The sequence below is a fragment of the Rana temporaria genome, chromosome 9 (assembly GCF_905171775.1).
Source record: "Rana temporaria chromosome 9, aRanTem1.1, whole genome shotgun sequence".
NCBI classification, from domain to species: domain Eukaryota; kingdom Metazoa; phylum Chordata; class Amphibia; order Anura; family Ranidae; genus Rana; species Rana temporaria.
This window is the reverse complement of record NC_053497.1, coordinates 109,074,650-109,090,705: the sequence shown is the minus strand read 5'-3', so window position 1 is coordinate 109,090,705 and position 16,056 is coordinate 109,074,650. Positions and strand designations below refer to the sequence as shown.

The 16,056-nt window shown below is 46.0% G+C and overlaps 1 protein-coding gene across 2 annotated transcripts in view; it reads right to left on the bottom strand.

The window, feature by feature from the left end:
- Positions 1 to 303: 303 nt before the first annotated feature.
- Positions 304 to 16,056, bottom strand: part of PPP1R26 (protein phosphatase 1 regulatory subunit 26) — a 68,334-nt gene continuing 52,581 nt past the window's right edge. The window contains exon 4 of one of the 2 annotated variants that reach the window (XM_040324095.1): positions 304 to 421. In XM_040324095.1, the coding sequence (XP_040180029.1) occupies positions 308 to 421 (114 nt within the window). In that variant the 3' untranslated portion in view covers positions 304 to 307. The remainder of the gene's footprint in view (positions 422 to 16,056) is intronic. The other variant, XM_040324096.1, reaches the window with a different exon arrangement.

The following is a 16,056-nucleotide window of genomic DNA, read 5'->3' as shown; positions in this document are numbered from 1 at the left end:
TCCACGCATGCGTCGAAGTCATTCGACGCATGCGAGGGACGGCGGGCGCCTGGACATGTACGGTAGGTCTGTACTGACGACCGTACATGTCCGAGCGGGCTGAATTCCAGCGGACTGTTTTAAAACAAGTCCAGGAATATTTGTCTGCTGGGAAAAGGCCCGGCGGGCAAATGTTTGCTGGAATTCGGCCCGCTCGCGCCCACACACGACCAAACATGTCTGCTGAAACTGGCCTGCGGGCCAGTTTCAGCAGACATGTTTGCTCGTGAGTATGGGGCCTAAGAGGAACCGTTCTTACTTATTACTATTACTGATAATTATATAATACAGAAAACTTGCATCGGATTTTCATAGTCAGTGCCTTTAAGGAACGAGTGGAAAGAGAGTCATTTGGATGCAGCTGCGATGTAAACGGATTCTCCTGTAATAAAGAACAAAATGACATAGCACTCAGTATGACATCTACAGGATCACACCCAGTGTTATAGAGCCTGCTGCTGTTGTGGAGCTTTGAACTGGGAATTTCCTTCTTTAAGCACCAACACAGGTCAGTAATACATTTTCAGATACCTAACAAAAAGAACATAAAATTACACCTATTTTATATTGTATAGTTTAGAACAGTGGTCTCCAAACTGCTGGCCTTTATGGCAATATATTTTCCAATGACATCAACAATGGGGCACTATGCCTCCTACTAAAACCAATGATGGGGCACAATTTCTCCCACTCACTCCAATGATGGGGAACTATTCCTCCCACTGATACCAATGATGGGACACTACTCCCCCATTAATACCAAACACGGAGCACTATTACTCCAACTAATACCAATGATGGGACACTATTCATCCCGCTGATACTAATTATGGGACACTATTCCTTCCACTGATACAATGATGGGACACTATTTCTCCAACTGACATCGATGATGGGACACTAATTCTCCCACTAATACTAATGATGGGGTACTATTCCTCCCACTGATACCAATGATGGGACACTACTCCTCCATTAATACTAAACATGGAGCACTATTACTCCAACTGATACAAATGATGGGACACTATTCCTCCCACTGACATCGATGATGGGACACTATTCCTCCCACTGATACAATGATGGGACACTATTCCTTCCACTGATACTAATTATGGGACACTATTCCTCCCACTGATACAATGATGGGACACTATTTCTCCCACTGACATCGATGATGGGACACTAATTCTCCCACTAATACTAATGATGGGGTACTATTCCTCCCACTGATACCAATGATGGGACACTACTCCTCCATTAATACTAAACATGGAGCACTATTACTCCAACTGATACAAATGATGGGACACTATTCCTCCCACTGACATCGATGATGGGACACTATTCCTCCCACTGATACAATGATGGGACACTATTTCTTCCACTGATACTAATTATGGGACACTATTCCTCCCACTGATACAATGATGGGACACTATTCCTCCCACTGATACCAATGATGGGATACTACTCCTCCCCTAACACTAAACATTTCTTTGGGAAGTTTGGGAATCACTACAGAATTCTCCGGATCCATTACCTGGTTTATTTTTCTGGCTATGAGATCATCCATCTCCCTCTGTAGTGGTAATTATCAGTGTTTCTATATAAATCAACTTGATGTATAATTTGATATGTCTTTAGTTGTAAAATTGTCCCATGTATATATATTTACCCTGCACTATTGAATATCATGTTGTAAGATATAGCCAGCATTTTCTGTTTTCAATATGACATCGTCATTACATTAATAAAGAACTACTTACTGAATTTATCGGGGTATAGCGCGCACCCCAAGTTTAGAAGGGAAGTTTAAGGAAAAAACGTACATTTTGGATGTCTTGCCCGGCATCCATCAGCGGCCTTGTCCGGCGTCCGTCTGCGGCCTTGCGCGGGGTCCGTCCAGCATTGTCGGTGTCTGTCTGCTGTCTTGCCCGGCGTCCATTGGCGGCCTTGTCCGGCGTCCGTCTGCGGCCTTGCGCAGGGTCCGTCCAGCATTGTCGGTGTCCGTCTGCTGTCTTGCCCGGCGTCCATCGGCGGCCTTGTCAGGCGTCCGTCTGCGGCCTTGCGTGGGGTCCGTCCAGCCTTGTCGGTGTCCGTCTGCTGTCTTTCCCGGCGTCCATCGGCAGCCTTGTCCGGCGTCCGTCTGTTTGAGTTTGGCGCCTCGGTCGAGCTGTGCAGAGCTGGATTTCCGCCTCTCGCGTGACTGCAGGCGAAGCCGAGCGTGGCCAAGCCTAGCCGAGTGCCCAGTACACTCGGCTCGGTCTTTGTCGGCGGCGCTCTGAGACAGCCGACAAAGACAGGATCGGCATATAACGCGCACCCACGATTTCCCCCTGATTTTAAGGGGAAAAGGTGTGCGTTATACGCTGATAAATACGGTATCTATTTTTAAACAATTGTTCATCAGTGTTTCTATATAAATCAACTTGATGTATAATTTGTAGGGCTGTGCAAATTAACTTTTAATTAATCGATTAATCTTTAATTATTTTGATCGATTAAAATTCTTTTGATTGGTACTCACCTCTCCCAAGGCTTCTGGGCCTTCAGGGAGTTCCCGTCGGAGATCCAGTAACGTCACGGACACCGGCAGGGCTTGCCGTGTCCATCTGAAGGGCTCCTTTGCTGTGCCTTCATATCTGCATGCCAGCTGGACCTCACTATCTGCCACACGCAAGGGCTGTTACACTTCCCTCTATCACTTCCCTCTATCAACCTGGGATTCTACAGCCATCCACTGGGAGTTTTGATAGTTCCCTTCATGGGACATCTACATGCCGACGGACTGATGTTAACCTCTCCTCATCTGGATTCAGCAGTGGCATCGTTGTACACATTTTTATACCAGTATCATACTTAGCTACATGTTTTTATGACTGCTTTTTGTACCGTTTGGTATTACTCGCACCATCTTTACAGTTTATGTAGCTACATCGATTTTATCTCCAGTGCAATATTTATTTGGTTACCTACTTGAAGACTATAAAAGTTTTAATGCTATTCCCATCGAGCGCTGCCTTTCTGTGTTTTTTGTATCTGCTATCCATTTTTCCAGTTGTTGGTAGCTGAACTGGGAATCAGCCTGCAAGGAGATCAGCTAAAATTAGTTGGATCTGTATGTGCGTTATAATTAATCGAAATTAGTCGATTAAAAAAAAAAACGATTAATCGAACAGAAATTTTTTGATCAGTAACAGCCCTAATAATTTGATATGTCTTTAGTTGTAAAATTGTCCCATGTATATATATTTACCCTGCACTATTGAATATCATGTTGTAAGATATAGCCAGCATTTTCTGTTTTCAATATGACATCGTCATTACATTAATAAAGAACTACTTACTGTATTTATCGGGGTATAGCGCGCTCCGGCGTATAACGCGCACCCCAAGTTTAGAAGGGAAGTTTAAGGAAAAAAACTTACATTTTGGATGTCTTGCCCGGCATCCATCAGCGGCTGCGGCCTTGCGCGGGGTCCGTCCAGCCTTGTCGGTGTCCGTCTGCTGTCTTGCCCGGCGTCCATCGGCGGCCTTGTCCGGGGTCCGTCTGTTTGAGTTTGGCGCCTCGGTCGAGCTGTGCAGAGCTGGATTTCCGGTGTGTTCGGCTCCTCTCGCGTGACTGCAGGCGGAGCCGAGCGTGGCCGAGCCTAGCCGAGTGCCCAGTACACTCGGCTCGGGTCTTTGTCGGCGGCGCTCTGAGACAGCCGACAAAGACAGGATCGGCGTACAACGCGCACCCACGATTTCCCCCTGATTTTAAGGGGCAAAATTGTGCGTTATACGCCGATAAATACGGTACATATTTTTAATCAATTGTTCATCTATTATATCGCTGTTGCAAAGCCCCCTGGGGAAATTTTCCTATATAATACTAAACATGGGGCACTATTACTCCCACTGATGCCAGGAAATGTTCTACTCACACTGGCCACAGTCCAGCCCCCCTAAGGTATAACTGACAGTAAAGTGGCCCCTTGTTTAGAAATTTTGGAGACCCCTGGCTTATAACTTACAAGGGGTGCTGACAATAAAGCTTTAAAAATGTCTGTCAAATATTTAAAACACCAAATGTTTTCATAAACTCATAAAAATGTGCTCATTAATATTATGGGATTATATAGTACTAACAGTTTGTGCAGCGATTTACAAAATGGAGGGAATCAGTAAAGTTACAATTTTATTCAAAACAAATGGATTAGGAGGGCCCTGCTTGTAACAGCTTGCAATCAAATAAGGAGGATAATGTAAGAGTTCAGTTGTTAGTTTGGAGGTGGGATAACTCTTCAATGGACAGTTACGTTTCTGGGGATTGCCTAAAAGCAGACAGGGTAAAGCACCGTACACACGGGCGAATGTCAGAAATGTCAATAAAAAACATTCGAATGTCAGCAAAAAACAGCCAACATTCGGCCCATCTGTCAAACGAGCATACTGAAATACCAGCAGCCGACCGTCTCGCGATCAGTGCTCAGCCAACAGCTTAGCGGGGGAGATCGATGTACTAACTTTGGATGGTTAGTACAGCGTCTCTGATCGGAGTATTGTAACAATACGCCAAATTGGGTCTATGGATCGCAACTGCGGAGACTTCTCAGGTTCGAACCCAGGTTTCACTCTTAACTTTGTTGAGAGTTAGGGTTCTATCATCACAGCCTCAGTAAGGTATATGGCGCTTATTCCGTCATAGGCGACATTTAAAATAAAACTTGTATTTAGAGACATCAAAGGTGAAGGGAATTTACGTAGTTGCAGTACCAGGACGGTACACTAGGGGTCTCTCTGACCAGGGTGAGAGAGATCAGTGGTGTTTGTATAGTTTAGACTGATATGGAGTCCCTGTGGACTGCTTGGTCTGAGTATCACAGTTCATGGGTAGGTAGACAGTACCTGGTTGACTTGATTGGTTGCAAGTAGTATTTGACACCATTAGCACAGATTAATGAGATGCGCAATACTGAGGAGGAGTTAGGTGCAGTACAGTATTAATAGCATGTAAGGTACTGAACTGGCATGAGATGTGATCAGCAATACTTGTTGATATTAGCAGTGATCATATGCATGAGAGCAAGCGAACTGGCATAGGGAGAGCTCCATAATACTTGGTAACATTAGCAGTGAAGACAGACATGAGAGCTATAGATCAGGCTAGAGTAAAGCTCCATAATACTTGGTATCATTAGCAATGAAGACAGACATGAGAGCTATAGATCAGGCTTGAGTAGAGCTCCATACTTGGTAACATTAGCAGTGAACACAGACATGAGAGCAAACAATCAGGCATGGGGAGAGCTCCATAATACTTGGTATCATTAGCAGTGAAGACAGACATGAGAGCTATAGATCAGGCTTGAGGAGAGCTCCATAATACTTGGTATCATTAGCAATGAAGACAGACATGAGAGCTATAGATCAGGCTTGAGGAGAGCTCCATAATACTTGGTATCATTAGCAATGAAGACAGACATGAGAGCTATAGATCAGGCTTGAGTAGAGCTCCATAATACTTGGTATCATTAGCAGTGATCACAGGCATGAGAGCAAACGATCAGGCATGGGGAGAGCTGCACAATACTTGGTGGTATCAGCAGAGTACTTGCGGTTATAGGCTGCTGGGATCGGAGGGACGTTCTGAAGATCCAGTCCTGGCTGATGTGAGCACTTGAACCCAGCAAGAAGTCCTGGTGGTCCGGTACAGGGTGCTGTAGGTCAGAGCGGGTAGGTGTGGATCCCCAGCTGACAGTGGCGTCCTGACAGAATAAAGGAACCCCATACTGTCAGTGCTGGGGGTTTAAATAGGCCGCGCTGGAGCGCATCAGGAAGTACAGCTAGGTGGCGCACTTCCGCAAACCAGCGTGGAGCGCACGGGCGAAGAGGAAGTGAAAGGAAATTCAAAGAGACAGATCGCTGCTGTCAGAGAAAGAACCAGCTGTGGATGTGCTTAGAGCAAAGTTAGTAGTGTGGCGTTACAAGTATTAGCTGTCAGTTCTTTTTCATTCAACACAGAAAAAACTTGTAGTGTGTACCAGGCATAAGGCTCCATTCACATGGCGTTCTGTTTTGCGGGTGGAATCCCTGCGATTCTGCCCACAATTCTGAATCGCTGCAAATCGTGGTATGCCTTAGAGATCCCCGTTACTTTCAATGGCACCCAAGTCGTGGCGCGATTTTGACGTGGCTGTCGCCTGACAAATCACAGTAAAATTGCGCAAATAGAATCACAGGATGCCTGTCGCCCAAAAGAAGTTCCAGAACTTGGAATATGGATATATGGCAAGAACCCATACTCTGGAGTCCGTCCAAATTCTTTATTCGACATTCACCAAGTACAAAGTAACTGCTAACATGTTTCGGTGAAGAGCCTTGTTCACAGAATAGTTACCCACATAACCAGCACCAACATATTGTATATACAAAAAGAGAATAGAGCCACTCCCATTCAATAGTCAATGCCCCCCTTTTTGATCCCGAACTATCTTTACTTTCTAAAGGTCTCTCTTTTTCTCCCTCAATACACTTAGATATCTTTAACACTCTATTAGATGTCAATCGTTTTGTGAAAAATATAGTTTTGAAAAAACATTTTTCTTTTGCATCTGACCCCCCTATGGTCTCATCTGAAGGTGGCCAGAGCGACATACAGGACACATCACATAGAGATGAGTTTAATTTTTCAAGATGTAATGATAAGGTCAGCTTTGAAGAGCCTTCATGGGTGGGTCTCATGGGATAAATGAAAATTATGTTGTAGGAGGTAGGGGTGCAATGGATCAAAAAACTCACGGTTCGGATCGTTCCTCGGATCAGGAGTCACGGATCGGATCATTTTTCGGATCGGCAAATAAAAAAATAAAAAATCTCCTCCACTGTAATATACACATCTCCCCCCCCCCACTGTAATATACACATCCCCCCACTGTAATATACACATCTCCCCCCCACTGTAATATACACATCTTCCCCCCACTGTTCACCTCCCCCCCACCAACTATAGTACCCCCTCGGTGCAAACACCCCCCCTCCTCTCAGTACAAGAGACCCCCCCTCCTCTCAGTACAAGAGACCCCCCCCTCCTCTTGGGGCAAGAGACCCCCCCTCCTCTCGGGGCAAGAGACCCCCCTCCTCTCGGGGCAAGAGACCCCCCTCCTCTAGAGGCAAGAGACCCCCCTCCTCTAGGGGCAAGAGACCCCCCCTCCTCTCGGGGCAAGAGACCCCCCCTCGGGCAGAACAGACACTCCCAGCGTGTGCTTCTTCCCCATGAGTGCGGGCTCCTCCTCTGTGGGTGTAAACAGAGGAGGGCCGCCACCGGGTGTACCAAGATGGCCACGGCCCCGGAGCTAGGCCGAAGCCGCGGCCTTTCCTAATGTTATTCCTGCGGCTCCGGAGCTAGGCCGAAGCCGCGGACTTTCCTAGCGTTATGGCCGTGGCTCCGGAGGTAGGCCGAAGCCGCGGCCATAACGTTAGGAAAGACAACGGCTTCGGCCTAGCTCCGGAGCCGCGGACATAACATTAGAAAAGGCCGCGGCTTCGGCCTAGCTCTGGAGCCGCGGCAATCCGCGGATCACAGTGTGTTCCGATCCGTAGGGGGTGACCCGTTCGGATCATGGATCAACTGTGATCCGTTGCACCCCTAGTAGGAGGTGACAAATACTTCTATCCATTGCATACACATAGCAATGCAGTATAAATGTTCCAACTACTTGTAGAACAAGATCTTGTAGCCCTTAATGAGAGGGTATGGAGAACTTCTTATTTTCAATCACATAACTTAACTAAAGCAGAAAGGCTGGCATTGAAAACCCTCAAAAATCATAAAGGAATAGTGATCAGGCAAGCAGACATGGGTCAGTAGTGATCATGAGTGCCGAGGATTATAGGAAAGAGGCTTTACGCCAATTAATAGATTTAACAACCTATTGCACCCTGACTGCCAATCCGACCCCCCTTTTTCAAACAGCATTTATCTCACCTGCTAGATACAAATGTAGAAATGGGAGTTATGTCCCCCAAGACAGCAGGGTATTTGTTTTTACCTACCTAAATTGCAAAAAATACCCCTACCATCCAGGGACGGTCCCATTGTTGCCGGGATTGGTTCACTTTTTGAGAAGCTGGGCCAGTGGTTCAACCAAAATTTACAACCGCTCGTCTTAAGCCTCGTACACACGATCGGTCCATCCGATGAGGGACCGATAGAACGTTTTCATCGGTTAACCGATGAAGCTGACTGATGGTCCTTCTGGCCTACATACCATCGGTTAAAAAACTGATCGTGTCAGAACGCGGTGATGTAAAACAAAACGACGTGCTGAAAAAAAGGTAGTTCAATGCTTCCAAGCATGCGTCGACTTGATTCTGAGCATGCATGGATTTTTAACCGATGGTTGTGCCTACTAACGATCATTTTTTTTCCCATCGGTTAGGAATCCATCAGTTAAATTTAAAACAAGATTGCTTTTTTTTAACCTATGGATAAAGAACCGATGGGGCCCACACACGATCGGTTTTGACCGATGAAAACGGTCCATCAGACCATTCTTATCGGTTTAACCGATGTGTGTACGAGGCCTGAAGGTACATTAAAGACACTACAGCTATTTTAGCTAGCACTGAAAGTATGACATGGAATGACACTTCCATTTGGATCACAATGGATGTGAAATCATTATATTCCGGTATTCCCCACAAATTAGCTCTTGATTTCCTCAGATTTCATCTCCAATGCTATAGTTCCTATAGTAGGGAACTCAGAGAGTTTATCATAATGACGGTGGATTTCCTGTTAAAGCACCTACATCCTATACACACGATTAGATCAGTTCCACTTGGTGAATGCATAAGAGCAATTGTTCCACTGAAATAAGCTTTGTCTGAGGTCAATAGTGTGTTGCCCTATTAGAAACCGGTTCTACTCTCATATTGGGTGCCCCTCAAAGTACAATAAGATATGGGACAGGTGGCTCAGGGAGGCTGCAACATGTATTTGATCGAGACTGACTGTGGTATGGCCTTCGAGATTTCTGGGATCCCCTGGGATCTATCTACACCAGGAAGGGGGTTGTACGCCACGGTGCAACATGTATACTGTATAGAAAAAATGTGTAGAGGGCGCTAAACCACTCAGTGCTGCTGAATAATAAACCAACGTGCTGGGTGAGAAATCAAATAAAATAATATATAATAAAAATAATAAACCTCTATATTATAAAATTTTAATATAATATTGAATTCCAAAAGTGTCTCTGTGTCCAAAAAAAGACCCCTCAGAATCTGTAAAAAAAAGTCCCAATAAGTGTTCAATCAATGCATACACATGTAAATGAAAAAACAAATCTTCTTTCTTGAGTATTCTTTATGTGCAAAAAGGAAAAGGAAAGCCGTCACCAACAAATCCAATCTTCTTAATCACCCTCTAATTGGTGTTGAAGCAAACAATTGTGCTTACCAGAATTAGTGGACTATTATGGTTAAACAATAGTCAGCTAGACATATGCAGGATTGTGCCTGCATGCACATCGGACAGGAAATCAATAATGAGCCTCAATGCCAGGGATTCCAGATAGGATATAAAATAAAACAAGAAAGGCAATGGAGATGCCAATAGTGTATTATCGCTTTAAAATTTATTGTATAAAAAAATAGAAAAAACAAAAAACAAATGGCCCAGATGGCCTCTTACTTCTAAAAGTGCCTACCCGGCACTGGGGCTGCAGGCGAATCACCGCTACCTTGCGGTGCGGTAAGAGGCAGGGTCGTCTGGTCCGGTGCTAGCTCCGTAGCACGGCTCGGCGTCCCAGCTGACAGCTCGTACGGGCAGGGAGGCACGTCACGTGATCGGGTCCGCCTCCGACATACGTTTCGTCAGGTACAACGTCTTCAGGGGGGCGTGCCCGATCACTATTGCATGACGGTATATGTAGTCTCAAAGAGACTGCTGATTGGTCCAAATTAGAAAGGTGAAATGAAAGCAGCCGCGGTGCCGTTTAAGCTATATACCAAAGTATGACAATCAAGTTGTAAAATAGATCATTACATTATAGTTTTACAGCAACGGATGCTTTAATAATTTGCTAGATAGACCCAAAAAACACAAAAACAACTGAGTCACAAAAAAAGCCTAGCAAATAACAAAAAGCCGGGGGATTCTGAAAAATACTGCACTCGCATCCCTCCGGGTGTGCACACTAAAATCCATCATGAACACCAATGTATATTAAAGAACCATCTCGCAGGCCAAAAAGCTACATAGAAGTGACTTATTAATAGAAATAGGGCATAACAAAATGTCATAGACATTAGATGAAAGATCCACAACATTAACAACATAAATTGGGATAACTGGATACCTTTGCATCCCTCCGGGCGTGCAAATCGCCAATCAACCCAATTGTATATTAAAAAATAGTAATAAAAATGCTAAAAAAATGCACGAATGTGCACCTAAGTTTCTAGAAAAAGATTCTGTATCTAATAATCATGGATAGGAAATTTAGAAAACGGGCAAGTGGAGAGGAACTAATACAGAAACTCTCTACCCTAAAACCAATGAAAAACGGGTTATTAATGGGAAGCTGAGTGGAATATAGTGCCGATTGAATGGACTTTGAGGGTTGATTGGCGATTTGCACGCCCGGAGGGATGCAAAGGTATCCAGTTATCCCAATTTATGTTGTTAATGTTGTGGATCTTTCATCTAATGTCTATGACATTTTGTTATGCCCTATTTCTATTAATAAGTCACTTCTATGTAGCTGTTTGGCCTGCAAGATGGTTCTTTAATATACATTGGTGTTCATGATGGATTTTAGTGTGCACACCCGGAGGGATGCGAGTGCAGTATTTTTCAGAATCCCCCGGCTTTTTGTTATTTGCTAGGCTTTTTTTGTGACTCAGTTGTTTTTGTGTTTTTTGGGTCTATCTAGCAAATTATTAAAGCATCCGTTGCTGTAAAACTATAATGTAATGATCTATTTTACAACTTGATTGTCATACTTTGGTATATAGCTTAAACGGCACCGCGGCTGCTTTCATTTCACCTTTCTAATTTGGACCAATCAGCAGTCTCTTTGAGACTACATATACCGTCATGCAATAGTGATCGGGCACGCCCCCTGAAGACGTTGTACCTGACGAAACGTACGTCGGAGGCGGACCCGATCACGTGACGTGCCTCCCTGCCCGTACGAGCTGTCAGCTGGGACGCCGAGCTACGGAGCTAGCACCGGACCAGACGACCCTGCCTCTTACCGCACCGCAAGGTAGCGGTGATTCGCCTGCAGCCCCAGTGCCGGGTAGGCACTTTTAGAAGTAAGAGGCCATCTGGGCCATTTGTTTTTTGTTTTTTCTATTTTTTTTATACAATAAATTTTAAAGCGATAATACACTATTGGCATCTCCATTGCCTTTCTTGTTTTATTTTATATCCTATCTGGAATCCCTGGCATTGAGGCTCATTATTGGTTTCCTGTCCGATGTGCATGCAGGCACAATCCTGCATATGTCTAGCTGACTATTGTTTAACCATAATAGTCCACTAATTCTGGTAAGCACAATTGTTTGCTTCAACACCAATTAGAGGGTGATTAAGAAGATTGGATTTGTTGGTGACGGCTTTCCTTTTCCTTTTTGCACATAAAGAATACTCAAGAAAGAAGATTTGTTTTTTCATTTACATGTGTATGCATTGATTGAACACTTATTGGGACTTTTTTTTACAGATTCTGAGGGGTCTTTTTTTGGACACAGAGACACTTTTGGAATTCAATATTATATTCAAATTTTATAATATAGAGGTTTATTATTTTTATTATATATTATTTTATTTAATTTCTCACCCAGCACGTTGGTTTATTATTCAGCAGCACTGAGTGGTTTAGCGCCCTCTACACATTTTTTCAATTATCACAATCAGTATTGTTTTTGAGGTGCAGCTTCTATTTTAATTTCTAATATCTAATTTAATTTAAATTATTTTTGGCGCTGAATGGTAATTTTTCAATGTATACTGTATAGAACTGTCCAATTGCTCACGGTACCAACGACTACGTTTTTTTTTTAATTAATGTATGCACTAATGGAGGATGTTGTTCTATGCCTTTATTGAGAGATACTGGGGCAGATTCAGGTACCTGCGCGCCTAGTTACGGTGGCGCAGCGTATTGTATTTACGCTACGCCGACGCAACTTACAGGAGCAAGTGCAGTATTCACAAAGCACTTGCTCCGTAAGTTGCGGCGGCGTAGCGTAAATGGGGCCGGCGTAAGCCCGCGTAATTCAAATGTGAAAGGGGGGGGGGGGCGTGTTTTATGCTAATGTGTGATGACCTGACATGATTGACGTGTTTTACGAACGCCGCATGCGCCGTCCGTGTACATATCCCAGTGTGCATTGCTCTCAAGTACGCCGCAACGACGTATTGGTTTCAATGTGAACGTAAATTGCGTCCAGCCCTTTTCGCGAACGACTTACGCAAACAACGTAAAAAATTCAAATTTCGAAGCGGGAACGACGTCCATACTTAACATTGGCTGCGCCTCCTAATAGCAGGAGCAATGTTACGCCGAAAAAGCCTTACGCAAACAACATAAAAAACTACCGCCGGGCGCACGTACATTCGTAAATCGACGTAACTAGGTAATTTGCATATTCTACACCGAAAACAACGGAAGCGCCCCTAGCGGTCAACCTAATATTGCACACAATTATACGCCGCCGCATTCAAGTTACGTCGGCAGAGGAAGCCTACACACGGTCATTCCAAACCGATGAGAATGGTCCGATGGGCCATTTCCATCGGTTCACCGCTGAAGTGGCCTGATGGTCTGATGTGCGTACACACCATCATTCCGAAAACCGATCGGGTCAGAACGCGGTCAAACACACGACGTGCTGAATAAAACGAAGTTCAATGCTTCCAAGCATGCGTCGACTTGATTCTGAGCATGCGCGGGTTTTGAACCGATGCTTTCTGTACTAACCATCGGTTTGGACCGATCGGGCAACGGTCCATCGGTTCGATTTTGAAGCATGTTTTACAATTTTGGACCGAAGGAAAACAGACCGATGTGCTATACACATGGTCGGTTTGGACCGATGAAACTGAACCTCCGTCCATTCTCATCGGTTTTGTCCGACCGTGTGTACGCGGCCTAACCAGCTTGCCTGTCCCTGCTGAAGAAAAGCATCCCCACAACATGATGCTGCCATCACAATGTTTCACGGTGGGGATGGTGTGTTCAGAGTGATGTACAGTGTGTCAGGAATCAGCGGCTAAGGAGACCAGACACGTAACTACACAAGGAAACTGAGACCAAACAATGTATTTATCATTAAAGTGATATTTATTTACAGTGAACACACACCAATAAACATAAACCACTCCAGCAAATAAGAACAAAAATAACTAATGAACCTAACTACTGTATATACAATATCTACAATGTAAGGGACAGAGGTAACAGAGATGCAAGGAAGGGAAACATGACTGGGTACAAGAGCAGGAAGCAAGGCAGAGGGGTGCATGACGGTTCAGGACACAGGAAGGTTCAGGCACAATCTGCTAACAAGGAGGCAGACAGGATAGTGATGCCCTGAGGGAAGGAAGGAGTAGCCTTAGATATCCACCTGGCAGCTGGAGCAAGGTGTGGCTGATCAGAACCTGCTGGCCTCTGGGAGACACCTGCTGGTAGACACTGGAACTGCAGCCATCTGCCCAGTGAACCCCAGTTCCACTAGCAGGTGAACTCAACCCTGACAGATTCCCCCCTTTAAAGAGTGGCCTCTGGAAGCTCTATAAGGCCCTACCACCGGGGTCTGCAAGCCGACTGAAGACCCCACTACCAACATCTGACGGCTTGGTGAGAACCCTGCCGCCGGGGTCCCAAAACTGGCTGGGTTTTCTGCCTAGGTCTCTCTGAGGCACTGGTTACCCGACCGAGGTCCCCTAGTACACCTGGAGCTGTGGCAATTGCGGATCATGGCAAGGCACAGATCGTACGTTGCCATTCCCCAGGAGCTTACCATGACCAGGGCCACAAAAGCAGATGCAGCTACCAGTTACCATGGGTATGTCCGAAACACCAGGCTTTGGCACCATAGGAGCAATACACTGCCAGAGGGACTCAATTGAGGCAACCGTCAAATGAATATCAGGCCCAGCAGATGACCCATTAGCAGTTGGACCCTCAGCTTTTGCATAACAATCCAACTGAGCAGCTGGCATAAATTCAATAGAACCCGGCTGGGTGATATCTAAGACCATTCGTAGACTTGTCATCGGACATCAGACCCTCAGAAGCAGGCAGGTTGTTGGGCACTGGATCAGCAGGCTGGGCAACAGGCAGAGGCACATCAGACTGGGCAGCGGCACAGGTATCGGCATAGTCCAGCTAGGAAGCAGCACAGGTATCGGCATAGTCCAGCTGGGCAGCAGCCCTGGAATCAGTAGTCTGGCCGGGCGGAAGCCCCGGAAGCAGCACAGTCCGGCCGGGCAACAGACCCAGAATCAGCACAGTTCGGCCGGGCGACAGCCTCCGGAATCAGCACAGTCCGGCCGGGCGACAGCCTGGAATCAGCACAGTCCGGCCGGGCGGCAGCTCTGGAATCAGCACAGTCCGGCCAGGCAGCAGGCTTGGCAGCAGATGGTAGGTCACCACGGCAGGCAGCAGCATCGTTGAGGAATGGACCCCATGGGCAAATGGCAGGATGGAGTTGGAATGGACCCCATCGGCAAGCAGCAGCATGGAGTTGGAATGGACTCCTTCGGCAAGCAGCAGCATGGAGGAGGAATGGACCCCATCGGAAAGCGGCAACATGGAGGAGGACTGGACCCCATCGGCAAAGCGGCAGCATGGGGGAGGAATGGACTCCATCGGCAGGCGGCATCAGCATGGGAGAGGCATGGATCCCATCGGCAGGTGGCAGCAGCATGTAAGAGGCATGGACCCCATCGGCTGGCCACATCAGCATGGACCCCATGGGCAGGCAGCATGGAGGAGACATGGACCCCAATGGCAGGCGGCATCAGCATGGACCCTATCGGCAGGTGGCATCATCATGGAGGAGGCATGGACACCATCAGCAGGCAGCAACATGAAGGAGGCATGGACAACATCAGCATGCTACAACATGGAGGAGGACTGGATTACATCGGCAGCAGTCATCAGTATGGAGGAGGACTGGATCCCACCGGCAGCAGTCATCAGCATGGAGGACTGGACCGCACCAGTAGCAGTCATCAGCTTGGGGAATAACTGGATCACATCGGCAGCAGTCATTAGCATGGATGAGGACTGGGCACCATCAGCAGGAAACATGGATAGGGGCAGAGTTGCAAGAGCAGGAGAAAAGTTGTTTATTTTTGGGCTTGGATAATGGAGTCCTGCACGTAGTTGCATTGTGCTGACCAGAGTGTACTGCTGATGGAAAGTTAGTAACAGTACTGGGGGAAATAGAGGGAAGAGTAGCAGAAGTACAGGAAGAGGCCTGAGACGTTGCTATGGGATACAGTACTGCAGGGAGAGCTTCCAATGGATTACATACAGAGGGAGTGTGGTTACTGGTGACAGGGTACTTATCTACAGGAGGTAAGGAACGCTCAGTAGCAGCAGAGGTTGTTAGGGTAACAGAGGAACAGATTCTTGATTTTTTGTTTGCTGTGTCCCCCACATTGCTTCTCCCAAATTGCAAATGGAACTTTTTTTGGTGTTCTTTCAACAATTACTTTCTTCTTGCCACTCTTTCATAAAGGTCAAATTTGTGGAGTGCACAACTAGCTGTGGATCTCTGCAGCTCCTCCAAAGTTACCACATGCCTCTTGGCTGCTTCTCTGATTGATGCTCTTTTTGCCCGGCCTGTCAGTTTTAGGAGGACAGCCATGTCTTGGTAGGTTTACAGTTGTGCCATACTCTTTCCATTTTTGGATGATGGATTGAACAGTGCTCTGTGAGATGTTCAAAGCTTGAAATTTTTTTTATAACCTAACCCTGCTTTAAACTTCTCGACAACTTTATCCCT